The sequence below is a fragment of the Podarcis muralis genome, chromosome 1, assembly GCF_964188315.1.
Source record: "Podarcis muralis chromosome 1, rPodMur119.hap1.1, whole genome shotgun sequence".
NCBI lineage: Eukaryota > Metazoa > Chordata > Lepidosauria > Squamata > Lacertidae > Podarcis > Podarcis muralis.
In genome coordinates this window covers 91,370,476-91,390,820 of record NC_135655.1, presented here as the reverse complement: position 1 = coordinate 91,390,820, position 20,345 = coordinate 91,370,476, and the positions used below count along the sequence as shown (strand labels likewise).

Below are 20,345 nucleotides of genomic sequence, written 5' to 3'. Positions count from 1 at the left end.
CTGCCTGCTCAGCTGATTGCTGGTTTTACTGTTTGAGGTTTCAGAGCATGAACTGGTAGAATCACATTTATCTACCAATTCATTTTCTTTTCTAAATTGTCATAAGCTCAGTTAATGGTTTTTAAAAGTGAGAGTATGTTTGCTCAGCTCATGTAACTACTGGGCATGTATCTGAAACAAGCCACTCAAATAGACTTTATAGAATTTGACCTTAGAAACCCTTCCTGCTTTCCCTATTTAATGGGTACAGTATTCTCAACCCTGCATAGAACTGGATGCTTTGGGAGGAATTGAACACCACAGTAAGGCAAACATTTTGGCATGCCAGACAGAACACTCCCCTCCTTCAGTCTTACCATACTTTCCTAGACAAAAGGGGTTTGGAGTCAGGGTGCTAGGGTGATACTAAAAAATGGCAGTGAGGCTGAGCAGTTTGGTAACACACTATAGGAGAGTCTCAGTTATTACTGACTTTCAAGTTGCAGACCGGTTTCTTTAGTTTTAGACTTCTTGTTTTTTGAAAATGGAAGTATTTGTGAAAAATGCTCATAGTGGCTATCTTTAGAAACAATTAATCTGATATATTTTGTACAAAACTTCAGATGGCAGAACTGAGGCTTTAGAATGTTATTGCAGAATTGACAAAACTATAAGCTATTTGTAGAATCCTAAATGGAGTATGACACCCTGAATTCAGAGACTGCATCTAATTCAGAATTCCCTTTACATTTTTGTTTCACCTTTAAGGGAAAAGTAGACAGTTAAATTCACATTGTTTATGAACATCTCTTAGTGGTTTTTACTCTTTTAGTACTGTAGCAGGAACCCCCCCCCACCCCAATCATTCTGTTTGCACAAACTTCACACACACTCACACTCACACACTACATACGCCACATTTCTGTTATAAATTCATAGAAAATCAACCATACATCGGATTTGCACTGTTCCATTTTTTACTCCATGTGACAAGGACTATCAGAGGGGGGTGGCTTGGTTTCTGGTCCGCCATAATCCCTTCACCATCCCAGCACATCCACAGGAGCCCTGCCCAGTTGCTATGTCAACCCTGATAATCCCAGACAGAAGACAATCAAAATCACAAAGAACAGTGGATTCACCACAGACTGAAACAAAGGACAATGATCAGATCTTCCCTCTGGGGGCAGGAAACTGCAAACTCCCCATTGTCACCTGGAAAGTACTCATGGGGAGGGGGAAAGGAGGAACCAGCTGGGTGACAGGACACTCAGGTTACCACCACAACTCCTCCCTCAACCCCTCCTTTCTGTAATGTATGCATGATGTTTCTGGGGGTGGGCTTGACCTAGAGGAGGGGAATTTCAAAAGTTTTGATAAGGTCTGGCACACCATCTTTCTGGGTCTTTTCCTCTCTCCTGCAAGTGAGGGGAACACCCTGATGCATCAGTTCAATAAAGGCCAAGCCTACAGGCTGCTGTTTTGCTCCAAGTTATCCTGGTTGGTGTCTTTGTTTTTGTCCAAGGGAGCCCTCAGATTTTTTCCGTTAACAGTACAAAAAGTTAGAATGTTATACCCAGTTTGAGTTTTTGCAAGTAGTCTCCCTTTAAAATTCATTTAATTTACAATGACTGACACATTCCTTATATTCCTCATCTGACAACTCTTTTGTGTCATGTTCAACTGCTAAAAGATTTATTGCGCATAATTTGACAGGCTAACGACCAAATAGGAAATCATGTGACTGTTAACACTGTTCTTGAGATAAAATTGACTTTTTAGCTCTGTCGGTTAAAATATGGGAAAATTTATGCTTTTGAAAATCTTTTAGAATTTTAAACAATGTTTTCAGTCTCAGTAGTGATAGCACCTCATGTTAGACTCAAAATGCACTAGGCAGATGTAATTTCTAAAGACATTCTTTTTATGCTCACAGTGTTCACACAGATCATTCTTTCCTGGTGGGGACTACCTGATCTGTTTGTTGACACAGTGAGTGTGGGATACTCTTAAATGTTGAGGCCCCAAGTAATCAGCTGCCTGGATTTAATGTCACAATACTCTGTGACATCAAAGGGTATGAAGTCAATAACCCTTTGTCTGCCTTTGTCACAGCTGTCCTGATGCAAGAGAGGAGTATTAGTGCCTAGAACAGTGATGGCCAAACTTGGCCCTCCAACTGTTTTGGGACTACAACTCCCACCATCCCTAGCTAACAGGACCAGTGGTCAGGGATGATGGGAATTGTAGTCCCAAAACAGCTGGGGGGCCAAGTTTGGCCATCACCGACCCTAGAAGAAGACAGGTGAGTATTTTAAGGGCAATGAGAAACTTTTTTACTCCTAATTCCAGCGCCATGAGCATCTTTCCCTAGGTTTAAGTAATCTATTCACAATACTAGTTGTGGGTTCTGTTGTATTCAGCTCACAGTAGACCCTTTGAAATTAATGGACCTAACATACTCATGGGACGTGTGTGGCACTGTGGTCTAAACCACAGAGCCTAGGGCTTGCCAATCGGAAGGTTAGCGGTTCGAATCGAATCCCCGTGACGGGGTGAACTCCCGTTGTTCGGTCCGTGCTCCTGCCCACCTAGCAGTTCAGAAGCATGTCAAAGTGCAAGTAGATAAATAGGTACTGCTCTGGCAGGAAGGTAAACGGCATTTCCGTGCACTGCTCTGGTTCACCAGAAGCAGCTTAGCCATGCTGGCCACATGACCTGGAAGGCTGTCTGCAGACAAACGCCGGCTACCTCGGCCAGTAAAGCAAGATGAGCGCCGCAACCCCAGAGTCATCCACAACTGGACCTAATGGTCAGGGGTACCTTTACCTTTAACATACTCATACTAATTTCAGTACGTAATTTCCAGACACTGGGTAGACCTTTAAGTGCTTTCTGGCACAACAATAAACAATAGGTACAAAACAGTTCAAGAAATAGCCATCTTTGAGAGATTAACAAATAAATTATGCTAATAGAATTGGTTACCTAGCGCTACATTGGGTACAACACCAAGACTTTGGGAGCAGCTATAGGTTACCACTAACATGATGAGAAGGCATGTGACTGCCACCTTAGGCTAAACTAAGGTCTGGACTAGACAAAAAGCAGATCACATGGTAAACTCATTCTTGGACTACTTCATATAGTAGATGTGGGCACTCAGAAAACATAGGCAATTGGCATGTCAGGGATGTGTTTAAGTTACTCTGAAGGCATGTGAGACCTTGGTCCTCAGGGTTTAGACGGGAGACCACCTGAGAATCACATGTATACCCTATGTTCCGTGACAGAAGAAAGGTGGGATATTAATGTAAATAAAGAATACATCTCCATGGCATCTGGTTTCCTCTCTGCATGGATTTGTTTATTTTAATTGGGGAGGAGCATTCAAACATATTGCTCCCCACCAAGTGTCTACAGTGGTGCATGTTGGACAGTTTGAATAGACTACCTATGTTTATAAGAGTAAATGTCATAAAAACATAGTTATTGCGCACTTATCCCCTAATCTTTGCGTGTTTTTGTCTGCTTGGTATCATTCTTCATTAATCAAAAAATAAAATCTGCACATATTTGAGTATGTAAAGTTCTGTCTTTATTGCTTAATTAGCTCTGCTATGCATGCCTCCTCATTATCACTGTTGGAAATAGAACCAGGTCTGGTGTATCTGGTGAGCATCAGCTGTCGAAACAGAGTTGAAAGCCCGCAGAAACAGCTAATGTCAAAAGTGTTTGAACTACGACACGATTCTTGGCATGTCTTACACATGTCCTAATATGCCTTGATTTGGCAAGGGGCCTGAATATGTTGTGTCCAGCCAACCATGCAAAACTGCATCATTTTTTGGAAATTATATCCTTTCTATGGCTTCCAACTCTTCCACTTGCTTCTAGAATCTTATCTGTTGTCTTTTTTAAAAGCCACTAATGAGCTCTTAGTTTCTTTGCTTCCCCCGTAACCCTCCTCACCTCAAGTCAATTAGTTCTTGCAAGAACACTGCTGTGGAAAAATAATAGTTTCCCATAAGTATAGTTATACAATATAATACATCTACCGAGGGGGGTTTATGTAGCCAGCTTGCATTGTAATCAAGTATTGAGGTTACATGGGGCAGGGGTGGTGATGGAATGGATATTCCTAGATCTCAGGAATATTCAGGACCCTGAGAGCCTAGACTCTTAACAGTTACAGGTGTACCTAATCCTTTCACCAGCCATCATTATCTTAGTCTTAGATATGGAATGAAACGGCTTCCTCACACATCTATGCACCAACAAGAAACTATGCAAGGAGGAATGACTGTGAAGTGAGGGACTCCTTTCAAGGAAAGGTGGGTGTGGATGTCATCACCACTCTGATGGAAACCTATTCCACATCCCAAATATCACTCCACATGAGTGTGATTGGAATGAGAGTTGGCACTGTGGGCCGAGAAGGAATCCTGAAGCTCAGGCTCTACAAGATGTGTATTCCCCCCTGCTGTCACATCCCCAGCTTTCTCCTTTCTTTGCAGATAATCATAGTGAGAGAAAAATGACTTATTGTATGTCCTTTCCTTTATAAGAATTGTGTGGAAAGGGCTTTTGGGTGGGAAATGGATGTAAGGCAGCTGCATGAGGAGGAGAGAGGCTTTAAAGCAGTATCATAGCACTTTAAACAGTCACAGAGCTATAGTTTGTAGAGTGGTTTCACAGGCAATCCCTCATCCTAAGGAACTCTGGGAACTGTAGCTCTGTGGAGGGAATAGGGGTCTCCCCCATAACAACTCTCAGCACCTTTAACAAAACTACAGTTCCCAGATCCTTTTGAGGTGGCACAGCTGTTTAAAGTGGCATGATGATGATGCTGTAAATGGCATAGTCCGCAGCTGAGGCCTAAGATTATAGAATAAACTTCAGGGTGAGGCAGGAAGTTGACAGCAGCACTCCCTTATAAGACACAGCAGCCTGATCAGCCTGGAACAAGCTTTGATTTTGAATTACCTTTCATGTTGAGGCCTCACCAGTTTAATTGCTGTAAGATGTTCTATATATTCTGACAGCTCCTCTCTGAAGATGATTTGTTTCACTGTATGCTTCTGTGATCATTACAACACTTGCAGCCCTCACTTTTTTAATCTGTTCGCCTCTAGCATGCTTGGTTTGGGGTGGGGTGGGTGTGTAGTAATAAGAGGACAAATGCCCAATTAAACATAAAATTGTTTCTGATGTATGTATATTATGGGTTGGATTCCAAGATCTTGTGAGTGAAATTCCACTGGCAGAAGGAAGCAGGGGTAGCAATTTTCATTTATTCTCTCTTCCCCCTCCTGTTCCCAAATATGCACCAGAGGGTTGGGGGGGGGCAGGTAGCTGAGTCTGGGAGGTAGTGTCAGGGGCTGCGGGAGTGGAGGAATCAGCAAAAAATCTCTTCCTCCACTCCATCCATGAGCAGGACAACTTTGGATCCAAGTCCATGATGATAATTAGTTTCAGCTGCTTTCAAATATAAGGTGGCAAATAATGTAAAGAAAATGAATAACTATAAATACAGTGCAATAAAAGAGTCAAGTAAGTGAATCTTTATAAAAAGAATCAATGTATCATGAACAGAATGGAACTTTCTTCATAGTTTTTTGTTTTAATTAAGGCTGCACTGCTTGCTTGTTGTCGCACAAACTGTGAGTAGGGTGATAGTCAAAGAGAATAATTTGTCCATTCGTTATCTATGGAATTTTGTACCTGAATTGGGGCTTCCAACATGGACCATCCACTTTCAGACCCCAAACAGGCCATTTTCAAGTGCTGTGGTCAAACTTTTCAAAACTTTGGGCTTGATTCAACTAATGGGTCCTACCAGGGAAGCCTGCGCAAAGACTGTGGGGTTTCCTCTTGTTGCCTTGCCCTGAACAGTGCATTAGGAGAAGAGAGGGGAGATCATTCCAGCTGGTAAGTAGAAGTACTTTTACTGATGGACTGATCTAGAGCACTGCATTGACTTCGTCTCACAGTTTATTTGCTCTGAAATAAATAAGGCATCATAATGCAGGGTGTTTAAACACATCCCATTATTGGAAATATCTCCCCACTCCCCCCTTTTTTTTAGTTTATGTTGGTGGTGCTTGAAAAAGCATTTTTTGCTGAGAATGAGACAAAAGAAATGAATATATATGTCACAGGCATTTACGCCTCCATCCTACCCTATTAAAAACCACCTTTAGCCTCCAGCTTTGCAGAAGGAAGCTGTCCCAGTGTAAAGTGCATTATCTTTGAGACAATCAGAGCAGTAGCAGTTTATGCAGGCCTGTGCAGAACTTGTCCGAGGCCTGGGGCACGAGTCATGTTAGAATAAAATTATAAACTCAAACAAAAAAGCAGCCGGTCCCTGGCAGGACCTCCCAGATGATTTAGCCCTCCAAGGCCTGGGACAAGTGTACCCGGCTACCCCACCCATTGCACTGGCCTGAGTTGATGTCACTTTTAGAGCTCCTTAAAAGGGATTTTTGTAGAACATCTTGTGCAAGAAAGTCAGATGAGAAACAGCTCGTCTTATTAGGTTTTGTCTGATTCAGAGCTCAGATGCTTTCTGTGGAATATAAGAATAGCTGTTCTAATTTGGTCCTCATTGGTGTATTTTGTGTTTGTGTACTTGGAACACTTGTATTATAATAGTAAAAGCATAATTTCCCAAGAAATTGCAGGGCAAGAGAGGTCAGGGACTTGATGCTGTCATCCATTGCATCCGTGTTCAGGCAGGATTTTCCCTTTTTGAAGACTTCCTGCTGGGTTTTATTCTCTATTTATAAATGTTGAAAATTAAACTGTCAAGTACAAGAGATCTGCTATGAAAATATTATTTTTTTAAAGTAGATTCCTGAAGGACCTTTATCAGTTACTGTCAGGGCTGGCCCAAATTAGTTTGCTGCTTAAGGCAGAATTTCATGTGTCAACCTCCTCTCTCCATCATCTCCTTCCTCTCCTCCCATATACGCAGCTTCAAAACCTGTTCTGCAGGGTTGGGGGACCCCCTCCCCTTGAACAGATTTTGGAGCTGCACAGAGAGTTCTCATTGTGCAAGTGGAAGTCTACTTGCATGGCATTATTTCACCCAATAACAACAAATTAAAAAGCAACAATTTGCTGAACTTTCACATTGCCTAAAATCAGATGCCTGGGGCGTCCACCTCATTCTGTCTATAGATAGCAATGCCCTACAACAAAAGTATGTTGTCCATATCAAGAGTTATTCTTCCTGAAGTCATGGGCTCCTTTGGGAGGAAGTGCAGGAGATAAATTTACTAAATAAACAAATAAACAAGAGGGTGATCAGTAGTAGCAAAGCTGTGATCAGATGAAGTTGATTAATACTACTGGGGAGGAGTTGGTGAGACACTCGTTATGATTTCTGGCAAGATACGGATATGGAAAATAAGTGAAAGCAGTGCATAAGACTTTGATGCCTTTGCATTGGTATCACATCTTCAACCATACCCCTGAATTTTCTGGCTTTCACCAAACAGCATTCAGTTACCTTCAGTCTTGCCATTGGTAGCTGCTGAACTTAAATTACTTTTGCAAGTAAATGCCAAACTAGATGAGATGTTGGCCCTTTTTGATTTCATCTCCCTCCCTCCCTCTCTCTCTTTAAAGCAACAAAGGAAAGTGGGCTTGGATTGAAGCTGTATCGTAGGTTGATCGACTTTCCCCCTATTTTCATGCTGTAAATTCTACTACTAATATACTATTTGTTCTTTTAGGGGAAACTGTGGGTAGAAGAGTGTTCCTATCATGGCAAATCTATCTGTGTGTGATTAAATTGGGAATGGCATGGAGTAAAATCATTAACCTTCTCCCGCACTATGGCCTTGATAAGAGTCAGGGTCTCAGCTGCTGCTTTTAAAAGGAATTAAAAGAGATAGATGATACAATTACAGATCGCCAATGTCTCATCTAGTTTGACTCTAAATTTGTGCCAAAAGTTAAATATCATTTAACTTGTTTCATAATTTCTCCTGGTGCTTCTATATATTGATCAATGTGTTAGGGTCAGTGCAAGACCTCTTGTAATTTTCTTGGTGGTGTATTAATCAATTTTCTACTCAATGAAAAAGTGTGTCATTAGCCCACTAATATGGTAAAGCTGCTTGCAAAAGACATACAGTGGTACCTCGGGTTAAGAACTTAATTCGTTCTGGATGTCCATTCTTAACCTGAAACTGTTCTTAATCTGAGGTACCACTTTAGCTAATGGGGCCGCCGCGCCACCACCGCGCGATTTCTCTTCTCATCCTGAAGCAAAGTTCTTAACCCGAGGTACTATTTCTGGGTTAGCAGCGTCTGTAACCTGAAGCGTCTGTAACCCGAGGTACCACTGTATATCTTACATGTATTTGTTTAAATTGTCAAAAAATTACTTTGATATTTTCATAATTGGTATTTATCTGCTAGAATTAGTACAAGTCAATTTTAATTTGCAGATTATTTGCACATGTGCTATATCTCTAGTAATGGTGTCTTCGCAGGTTTAAGTAGGTTGGAAATGGTAAAGTTGGAGTAGGACTTTATCTGTAGAGTATCAGTAACTTCAGGTTCATTACCATCTCCCCAGCAACTTTCTCATTGCTATTGGTAGGAGCTGGGAGTGTGGAAGAGTGTGTTTAGAGGTAGAGCCTGCAGGAAGGTAAGAGATTAGTGGGGAGAGGCTACTGCAGCTCAGTGTTACAGCACATAGTTTCGCACACAAAAGGTCCGGGGGTCAGCCCTTGGTTTTTCTGTTAGAGCTGCTACCAATCAGAGTATAATCTGTTAGATTGGCCATTGGTTTCATTCTGTTCAGTAACATGTCCAGCTGCCCCTTAACGTTGTGATTGCAGTGGAAGGGCAAGGCATACGTTTTCTTAAAATAATAAACAAACTGGGGTCTTCTACCTGTGAAACAACCACCCTGTCTGTACACAGTCCACTAAAGTTCTCCTTCTTGAAAGAGTAATGCCACATGGATTACTGTCTCCAGACAGTAGCCATTTGGAGACTGCTTTATGTAAGATGTATCATCGATCTGCTGCAAGTGTTTTCAATGTACTTTTTCACTCAAAAGAAAATGCAAGTGGGAGTACATATTCCTATCACAAACCAATTAATGCATCACCAGGGAAATTAGAAGGAGTCTTACACTGACCCCGATACATTACTCAATATGCAAGAGCACTAAGAACATTTTATGAAATGTGGAGAGACATTTAGCATAAATTGGGTGTACAAATGAGTGTTTGGAAAATGGACTTAAGTTAAGATAAAGTAGAGATGTTGCAAGTGGCAAGCCAAAGAAAGAAACTGAGTGACCTTTGTCACCTTAGCAAGTACCATCCCTGACTTATTGGCCATTCTGGCTGTGTTTGATTGGACCTTGAGTTTCAAAGCCATGAAGTTGTGCAGAACCAAAGCAAGTTAAGGGAGGGAGGAATGTATTTTTTCCCCCAGGTGATCGTTGCCTTTTCTTCCCCTGCCGCTCTCACAGATCTTTATTTTTCAGATATGTGAGTTTTTTGCTTTGGCTTGTCTTAATGAATAGCATTCATGCTGTGACACACCATTTCTTCTTATAATTTGCTCCTTTTTATTAGGCAATTATGTAACTGATTACATGCCTGTGTTGTAGAGTGCCTTGTGTAAACTCATTTGATCTGAAGTGAGCACAGGTTTTTTTGTTTTAATTTAACAACCTGTTTGAACTCCTGTCAGTAAGGCATCAAGGCATTTACATGATTTCTTTCCATGAGCCCAGCTGGCCTTTTTAAATCAGCAAAAACAGTTGTAGTCCATAGCTGTCAATATTTCCCTTTTTTAAAGGGAAATTCCCTTATTCCGAATAGGATTCCTCGCAAGAAAAGGGAAAAGTTGAAAGTTATGTTGCAGTCAGGTCCTTCCTGAAAGATTCCAGAGCTTTGTGGGCGGCAGAACAAACTTACACAAAATTCTAGTGACAGAGAATCTGTAGTCCTCCTGAAGTTTTTGAACTCCAGCTAGTCCCAGCAACATGGCAAAAGGGCAGGGATGCTGAGAGATGGAGTCATCAAAGTCTGCAGGGCTACAGGTTCCCCATCCCTGTTATAATTGCTTCTAGGATTGTGATTCTGTTCAGTGGCATTGCAACTTCTCAGACCACCTTTCTTCCCACTGTTCCTTTAATACAAAATTCCAAAATCCATATTAGGACAATACGTTTATTAGGCCAAACAATATATCACAAAATAGGGTTCAAGCCTTTGAGTTCTCCAGAACTCATCAGACTAGATGGGGCGTGGGGCGGACTTAAATTCAGTAAATCATTGCTGTAGCTGATTCCACTGGGAAGAAAGTGTAAGTAGCATGTTATGGATCCAACACTGTTCTTCTGTCTATATGACATATGTAAAATCTTTCTTTAAAAATGATAGGGCAATTTGTAGAAAATTGTCTAGGTAGAAAAGAGTTATCTACAAAGTGTTTTTTCTATAATTGTAACTATGTTGAAAAGTCTCCTGCCTTAAAAAGTGCCAGGATCCTTGCTGTTTATTAATTAGAGAGGTTGATTATGGCTGAGGAGTGTGGAGGTACTCCGTAGTGCATGAGTCAGTGAAAGCATCTCTTAGACAGCTGTTTCCCTACACTGCAAAAGGAGAACATGCAGAGTTCATAATTGCAGGAGACAGACAGCTAATGAAAGTCCTCAAGGACATGGGATTTGTACAAACTACTAACTATTTCAAAGCAATCTGTATGAATCTTTGTTGGCGATGTCATCTGAGATGATTACTTTGAATAGTCTCTGTGCATCCGGCTCTCTAGAAGTAAAGTGCTTTGAGGCATATTCATAATTAGTTGCTTTGTATCATGACTGTCTAATGACTTCAGCAACATCAACAAGCAATACAGAGCAATGACAAAATGCCAAGTGTGCATGAATTTCACTGGAGCTGTTTTGCAGATTTTTTCTATAATTTTTCATACACAGCTCTTCTGGGTGTATAGAAACTACAGTCACAAAAGCCATATTCAGAATTAAATGTGCACAGGGAGGTCCTGGGGATCAGTACACTAGTTCCTCCTCCTGTTGTCATCCCGTGTTGTGAATCAGGGAGCCTTCTGTACAGGAGGCTCCCTGCCTTACAGGGTCACCCTCCAACAGGAATGGTGATGGGTTTGTGGACTTAGCATGCTCCCTGTGTTGTGTGTTTGCTTCACTCTAATACTGAATGCCTGAAGAGGCATTATGTGATGCTCTCCAAGGTCTTTTGTTGGATTCCACATTATTGACTTGGTGTTTATTGGTACTTCCTGTACATATTTTTACTTTTCCATGACGTTACATGAAGTCTGTGAGGTTCAAGTGATACCTGGGCTTTCCAGTATAGTATGAATATTGACTTTCCATATTTGCTGTATGCCAGAAATTCTTAAGGGGAAATTGTCTGGTCTTAAGAGGAAAATTGTCTGGACTTCAACCTGGCTGTAGCTCCCGGAATTTCTCAGGAGTCGCAATAAGAGAGGTCAACCATGTGCAGGCAGCCTGCTAGTTTACTCCACTGGTGGATAGGTTTCATATCAGCTGTACCTCTAGAGAACTGTTATCAGGGAAAGATATTGACAGCAGAACTGGTTGTCAAGAGAAATCAATTAGAAGTACAAGAAGTGAATAATGGGAGAGCCTTGAATCCTTTCAAAGTTGTCAGCCACAGTGCTGTATCTCTCCATGACAATGTTACCTTGCTGGCAAGGTAACACTGGCAAGAAATCTGTTTCCTGATCTTTCAACGCTAATCCTGGATAGTGGACAGCACTGTATAATATGGAGTAGAACATTATTTTAGAAGACTATAGGGTCTAAAACATCAGGCAACCAATAGAAGAGAAAATTCTTTTCAATGGGAAATTTTCGTTGCTGTCAAAATTTATAATTATTTCTAAGTATATATATTGTTAAACTAAAGGGGGCAGCAGTAATGCAATGGAGCTTTACATATTTTTTCTATTTTATTTTGCAGCTGATTCCATTGCTAAATTCGCTGACTAAGCTTCAGGTCCATGGTCCATATTTGGTATCATGTCCCTTTGATTCATCTGCCAACTTTTCTAGAAGACTTGACCACTTAACATGTGTCTGTAATGAGGGTGTTCCAAAATTGCAGTCCATAACTTCTGCATAACAAGGCCCTGAAATGGAAACGGATCAAAAATAAAATTGCCAATATCATAATTTCTTTATGCAAATTCATGCTGCAACCAGAGCTTGAAACACTATGTATAGTTCTGGTCCCTATATCTCAAAAAGTATGTTGTTGTGTTGGGGAAAGGTGCAGTTTGAAAAGGGCAACCAAAATGATCAAGTGGCTGAAGCAGTTTGCCTATGGGGAAGGGTTACAACCTTTGGGGCTTTTTAATCTAGACAAAAAATAATGTGTGGACTTTGTGCAGGTGTATAAAATGGTGCGCAGTGTAGAGAAAGTGGATAGTCATAATACTGGAATTTATAACCATCCAATGAATCTGAATAGTGGAAAATATATCTGCTTGCTCCTGCACCAGTTTCTGCAGCTTAATAACTTGCATTGTTATTCATGTCACAGGTAAGAAAATAACAGAGGTTATCTTGACACCATCTCTCTTTTAAGCATATTTTCTGCCTATAATTGTCTGTTGAATGGCATCTGGTGTTTGAATAATCAAATACAAATGTAGCAGAGTGGTGCAGCATACTGACACAAGATGGTCTTTCGCTCTGTTTGTGGTGACTGTACAGTACCAGGCTTTTTCCTCTGAATTACTACATAATAGGGTTACTCTACCTATTCATTTCAGTTTTTAAAGCAACAGGATGAAACTGATGAAGGAGTTCTATCTTTTGAAGAAAGTATCCTTGGAGAAAAAATAAAGCAAATTAGATACAAATGTAATTTGGCAAAATCTTACCTTTTTATCCAGGCTTTTTGCCCTTAATTTGAAGTGTTTTGTGTATTTGCAGGTTCTTTTATGGGATAGGACCTAAGACCTGTCCTTTATCTTTGTAGTAGTGTTTTTCGGGTTTTATTGATTGGTTGTCATACTTGTTTTTAGTGTTTCAGTGTTACTGTAAGTCGCCTTGAGTCATTTTTGTGAGCAAAGTAACAACAGCAACAAAAATGTTTGCTTCAAAAACACAGCCATGGATTTCACTGGTTTATGTCATATTCTGTCAGTCTAACTTGCCTCACAGGATTGTTGTGAAGATACAAATTGGGAGTGAGGTTAGTCATGTATGTTGCCCTGGGCTCCTTGGAGAAAGGATAGGAATAAAAATTTAACAAATAATCTATAAACTACCCGTGTTGATGTCAGGTGTGTTGGCCCCTTGCTGAACTTTTGTTCAGGGGCTGCAGTCTCTGCTTCAGGTTCAGAGGTTGTTATCATATGGGTGCTGGGGGTTCCCAGTTTAATGGTGGTGCTCAGGGCTTCCACTTGGTAACAATGGTCCTTCAGGTCTGAATCTGGGTCCAGGTCACTGCTGGCCTTTCTGATCACAGCAGCTACCTCTTTTGATGCATGATACCTCTTCATATGATTCATGCATGAAAGGAACTTCTGTAAAATGAGGACTAGTACATGCATTTATCCCAACTGGCAGAGAAGGGATATCAGATGTTTTTGTTGGTGGGATTGTAAAAACAATGCCCTGTGTTTCTCTGGTGTGTTTTTTGAAAATGTTTCTTTAAGCACCTTGTTTCAAATGAATGCAATACCTTCTCAGACCCAGGCAGAGAGACTCCATATGCTTTTGTTGCCCTGCTTGACATCAGTCATGCAGATTTTATTCTGAAAACAAAATAATCATGTGGCAAGAGAAAAGGAGTGCAATAGCTGCATCAGAAGAATGGGATCATGACAGTATGGCATAATTTACGATCCCATGTAATAATATGGCCCAGTGTTTATTATGCTTTAAGCCTTGGAAATGGGCAGCATGTTGGGACGCTACCACAGTTTTAGAAACATTGGTCTATGGCAGTGGCTTTCACCCAGTGTGCCATGGCACCCTGGGGTGACTTGAGGAACATTCAGGGGAGCCCTGTCGGGGCATCCTTTCATATCTTCCAGTCCATATCTTCCTGAATTATCTGTCTCTGTCTTTCTCTCCAAGGAACATTCAAGGGAGCCAGCAGCTTTAACTTGCAGCCCATTATCTTCCTGCATCTCTCCCCCACCATGTTGATCTTCTTAAAATCACCGCCCTCCCCCCCAAAATCCTCCCTGGCTTCAGTAACTAACAGTTCCTTAATTTTACACCAAGGGCTTGAGAGATGCAATAAAAATAGCAGAGTAGCTTGATGGTGTGTGTGGAGGGATTTAAAAATAACCCTGAGAGTGAGGAGTGTTTTCTGTGTTTCCCTCTCCTTCTACCCCAACATCCCTCCCCACTATTTTCTCTACCTCTCTCCACAGGCAACACTCCCCCCCCCCCTAACAGTCACCCAGCTTTACGGGGAAAGGGAGAATGTTGCAGAAAAGAACCATGTCTCCATGTGTGTCCAGCGCTGCATTTCTCGCTTTCGTTCTCCACAATAACAAAACCTTTCTGCTTCTGATCTTAATCTTGTTTTGCATTCTTCTCCCCATGTGCACACTAATTTCAGGAAAGGCAGGCTGGGGCTACCATGTGGAGTATGTCAGCTCAGCTCTGCAAAGCAGCAGTGTTGCTTGGGTTCCCATCGGCATGTGTGCTCCCACTTAGGCGCTTGCCAAAAACATCGCCCAAAAGAAGGCAGGGTGGAAAGGGGAAATTCCCCCTTACACGCAATGGAACCTGAATGTAAGTGGCTCCCACAGGTTAGCCGTGGACTCAGAATGGTTGAAAACCACTGCTCTAGGGATTATTCCAAAGAACTTGGGAAAGGTGAGTTTTGAGGAAACACTGGAAGGAAGAAAATAGGTAGGTAATTAAATGCCTGGGATACCTGTTCAGGGATGTAGTTCTAGGCATGAGGTGCAGCAAAGAGAGAAAGGGCAGATACCTTTTAGGGAGCGGGAAAACTTCAGACATTGTAGGGTTGTGACTAGCCAAGTGAAGATTGCAGTGAGATCACAATTATGTACAGCTAAATTGTACAGCTGTCGTGTGAATAACATGACTACCAGTGCACTCTCAGTAATTTTTTGACAAAAAGTCTTGTGTTCTTAAAAATCCTTTGGTGCCCCTATCTTTTCTAGTTCATCAGGTGCAATTCCTGTATTTCACTCGTAGCTAATCTTGAGCAATATTTTTAGTTATAGGTACGTTAGAAATGAGTCAGAATCCATTTAATTCCCTTCGGAATCTCAGCTTCGGTTTCCTAATTGAATTTCATCCCTTTACGATGATGAGAATTAGTATTTTTTGCTCTTGTCTCACTTTAGTCAAGTGTTGCATAAAACACACACATATACTGTTTCAAGAATGGCTATTTCAGACTGTTTTTGGGTGCTTTGCCACCTTGACTTTGCAGAGAATTACAGTAGAGTGATTTGTATAATCACTGTTCTTAGTGGTGTGTAAAAGGCACTAGAGACATGGAGGGTAGTTTTTCAATAATGCTGTGTGCCTTGAGTAACTCATTATAATTAACTGCTGTGTTGATGGGAAGACTTGCCAATGCCTTCCCATGTTATGGGTCTTTGATTGCTTGAATATATGGACTCTAGGGGGGGAAATTCATAGCATGTGAAAGCTATAAACAAAGCAGGGTGGTATTGGGTTTAATTCAGTGTAAATAGATACTGTAGGGCAATGAATTACCATATTGTCAGTTTTACACATTTAAAGATGTATGCAGAAAGATGATTTTGTGTGTGTGCAATCTGCTATACATAACTGTACAAGGAAAGGAGAACAGTCTGCAACACATCCTGTAATCTGCTGTTGCTCACTTCTTGCTTACTAGTTTTTAGAGTTCTCTGTGAAATTGTTATTCCTCATTAAACAGTTTGCAAAGTTTGTACTAAGAAGCTACATGATTTCAGTGGCGGTCCTACACAAGAGTTAAAATCCATTCTGCTGTGTGAATTTTATTAGCAAATATTATGTGAATGTGTGAATATTCAACAAATATTTGATATTCAGAATCAGCTGCCAACATTTTACAGCATCTTACATATAACAACCAGCATTTAACGGATTCTCGCAGCTGATACACAGTCAAGTCCATATTTGACAGCATCTGACAGCTAATGCAATAGCATTTAATAATCTTGTACTAGCTTTATTTATTCCTGGCAATCAGTCAGAAAATCTCTCACATTAAATAGGCTGCTTTTTCTGTTTTTAGGATGTTTGATTTGATCCATTACTGTTGCTTATGAATATTTTTAATACTGTTTTACATTTATTATTATACAAAAAGAATAAAAAGATAAAACTTTGAGACAAAACCCCCCACCCTTATATGACATTGATACTATGATTTTTCTCTTCCTATAATTAGTAAAAGGACATTACTCTATAATAATTTTTATTTGTGCTGACTTCTCTTCTTTAAGCTTACGTTTTTGTTTGCTTAGGCAACTGAGCTTCAGTAATTGCCAAATTTCTTTACATATACATGGTTTAGTATTTCTCTCTCTTTGCTATTACAAATATTGAAGCAAATAAAAGGTTTGAAATGAATGGGTGGTGTGTTTTTGATATGATCTGCTGAGTGAATTTTAGTACATTTAGTACGTCACAGGGATTCGAACCGCCAACCTTCCGATCGGCAAGCCCAAGTCTCAGTGGTTTACACCACAGTGCCACCCGTGTCCCTATTATATTGTTACATTACTGAAATAGCATAAATTAATTTTAAACTACAGTATTAACAATTTTAAAAATAAGCTTCTTTCTTTGCTTTGTAATATTCAAATCTATCCATCCATACAATTCTACCTTATATCTTGGATTTTATAAAATTCAGATCAGCCACTTGCACATCTGAAAAGCCTTTGGAACAAACTGTCTCCAGACTAACTATGAGCTGTGTGTTTAAACAAAACACTAAGCAAAACTTTGGCTTACTGTGCAAAAACCTTGGTTTGTAGCAAAAAGACTATGGAGAAGCAAAGCAGTTCTTCTCTAGGAGTCCACTTACTCACATAGGCCTGCTAAACCGTGGTTTGGCTTAGTGTGACATGTATTCCCAGTCTTTAAGTCTTGCAATGATTACAGCTAAAGTTTCTTAACTTAAGACAGATAATTGGTCAGACATAAAATGGGCATGAAATTTGTATATTTATTCCTAATTTTCCCCTTCACATCTTTATATATTGTTTTAATGTACTTTGAAATATTGCCTTTGAGTTTGTTTCTGTAAAATGCAGAACAAATGTAGCTATTCCAAGTAACCAACTGATTTATACTGTTTTAGTGATATATGTGAGCCACTTTGAAGATCAAATTTGTGAATAGATGGGATATAAATTCCATAGCTCATTTGCCTGGAAATAATATTTTGCTGTGATCTAACAGCTGAATCTCACCAAGAAAGCATGTTTCTGGGAGTGGGAGTATTTGGAATGAAATTAAAAGCCTTTCTGTCAAAGAAGTTGAAGCGCGACTTTGAAATACGAGGGAAGGAAAAAGAAAGGCTATCCTATTTTCAGCTCTCATGCCATATATGCAAATATCAGTAAGTGCTAATAATTATAGTCATCCATCATATATTTTATAAAATTCTGAGCTCATCGCAGATTCCACGAATGTTGAAACGTTTATGCAGTCGGGCACAATAATTGAAGGCATCTGAACTTTAGCAGGCCAAGATTAAAGTGTTCTAATGAAGTGCCAGTGCGGTAATGGCATTCTAAAGAAATACATGTCTAAGGATATGTTAAAAGGGCAACTCGGTAGGTTGAATGTCCTTCTAAGGTTCTGCCAAGGAACATTGAAATAAAACACTTTTAAGCAGAGGCACTTTGCCTTCAAGAAACTAGTCTATGTTAAACATAGTGCAATAGGTACAAGACCACAATCAAAATTTCAAAATCTGAGAAAGGAGTTTGGAAGCCTACACAAACCCCTTTGTTAAAACAATTTTGATTAAAGGAAGGTATAACTTTCTCTAGCATAAAATGCCCTTAACAAGTCGGTATCCTTTCTGGTAAAATGAACTAACACTGTGGTCCTTTCCCCCAGCTTAGTTCCTTGAGGGCCGCCCGCCCCCCCGCCCCCAGTCTCAAATGATGGTGCAGTTTTGCCTGGGTGTTTCATCTTACAACCATTCTGTCCCTTGTCACTGCGTTTTTCTGCATCTATCTGTAACAGCCACAGCCAGAACTTGAATGCAGGCTCCCCTCACCAGGTGTACTGCTTCACAAACTCAAAACAACCCTTTCTTCCTCAACAGCCCACCATTCTCTTCTCCTTTCCTGGCCCAACTGCCCCCAGCCCCCGACTGTCACTTTCCCAATGTTCCATATTCCCTTATAAGTGATTTCCAGGACTCCCCAGAACTGCCTAACTACGGTACCCCCGTTTTCCCTAGTCAACTTGCTGTATGAGGTATACAGTACTACCTTGGGTTACATACGCTTCAGGTTACATACGCTTCAGGTTACAGACTCTGCTACCCCAGAAATAGTACCTTGAGTTAAGAACTTTGCTTCAGGATGAGAACAGAAATTGTGCTCCAGCAGCGCGGCGGCAGCAGGAGGCCCCATTGGCTAAAGTGGTGCTTCAGGTTAAGAACGGACCTCCGGAACGAATTAAGTACTTAACCCGAGGTACCACTGTAGTTATATATGTATGCCTGTCAGTAGACTAGGTTAGGGCCGGGCAGAAAAAAAGATATAAATCTTACGTTAGATCTCTGAGTGATTTGCAGTAGATTGGCAAGGGTTTTGGAGTCCAAAACAACAGCTGCACAAAATGATCCCTGTACCTGTCACTACCTTAAATTACATTACTGAAATGAGGTGTGATTAGAGTACATAATCAAAAGTGGACTTCTTTGTGGAAAGACTGGGATATTTGGCCATCTCTGAGTTAGGTGCTTATTCATCTCCCTAATGGGATTCTTTAAAACTTTCCAGAACTCAGATGCTGATGGCTATTGCCATGTGTATGACCATATTTTAAAGCAAAGCAAGAGGTATCTTCAAATCTGTTAACCAAAACAGCAGGAAAATATCCTGTGTCTGGCTGCCTATGTGACCTCTTCTGTAAGCAGGACCAGAGGATAAATATTGCTACTCTTTCTGCAGCTATTGACTTCCATAAAGATAATTTGCTCGGAGCCGAAGACAATGATTAGATATATGGTTCAGAAGAGGGCATTCTGGCCTTGGATCTGGTGCTATTCTTACCCTGGTTTCTGGACTGTAACCAGTTCTGTCTTTCTTTCCTTCCACTATTTCTTATGCAGCTGGTGTCCAACATCCTCATCTTCATCTGCACGAACATTGTAGGTGTGTGTACACACTATCCTGCTGAGGTGTCCCAGAGACAGGCATTTCAAGAGACCAGGGAATGCATTCAAGCTCGTCTACATTCTCAGAGAGAAAACCAGCAACAGGTAAAAGAAAAATGATGATGATAATATATTCAAGGATGAGGGTTTTTTTAGCTTGATTGTCTTATTTTGTTTTATATATTTTTGTGGTGAACAAATTTCCGGGCTTTTTGTGTGGCAATATAGGTCTTGCATAGGAAGAATACAGAATGTTCAAGTAATTCTGATTGAAGTTGTGATTTGATAGAGACCTGGCTTTTGCTGCCGTTTGTGGCTGCAGGAGAAAAGTTCCCAGGACTATGATGATCTCCAAGGTTCAGCTGTGATCGTTGCTCAGGCAAAGCCCAAGTCTGACCCAAAAAGCTTTAATATATCTATCAGGTTAGGAGAAATCAGTAGGTGGTCTGTGGGGTGAGGGAGGTAGCCATCATGAGCTGAGAAAATATCCTACTCCTGAGAACATTTTGATTTGTAGCACTGAGTGGTTTGCCAAAACTGTGTTCCTGGTTCCAGTCTTATCACAGAACTTTAATTTACTTCATCAGCTTTAATTAGTAGCATTCTTCTGTAAGTGTGGCTCATGATAGAGTGTCTGTGAGCAATCTAGTTAATTTGAGAGCATCTTTAAGATGCATGTAGGAAATTGTCAATAATCTAAAGAGGACTGATGATACATCTATAGACAGAAATTAAGTCTGATTCCACCCACATTGCATAGATGCATGTTTTGTTATCCTGTACCAAGCTGCCCAACTCTATCTAATGTAAATACAGAAAAGTAACTTGGGGTTGCATCTAATCCTAGTCCTACTTAAAGTAGACCCATTGAAGACAATGACTAATTTAGATTCATTAATTTCAATGGGTCCACTCTGAAGAGAATTTACTGTATTTTTCGGACTATTGGACGCACCG

At 40.6% G+C, this 20,345-nt stretch overlaps 1 protein-coding gene across 4 annotated transcripts in view; it reads left to right on the top strand.

The window, feature by feature from the left end:
• Positions 1–20,345, top strand: part of ADCY5 (adenylate cyclase 5) — a 182,300-nt gene that overhangs the window by 86,058 nt on the left and 75,897 nt on the right. For all 4 annotated transcript variants that reach the window (XM_077934935.1, XM_028743359.2, XM_028743350.2 and 1 more), the window contains one exon: positions 19,344–19,493. In XM_077934935.1, the coding sequence (XP_077791061.1) occupies positions 19,344–19,493 (150 nt within the window). The remainder of the gene's footprint in view (positions 1–19,343; positions 19,494–20,345) is intronic.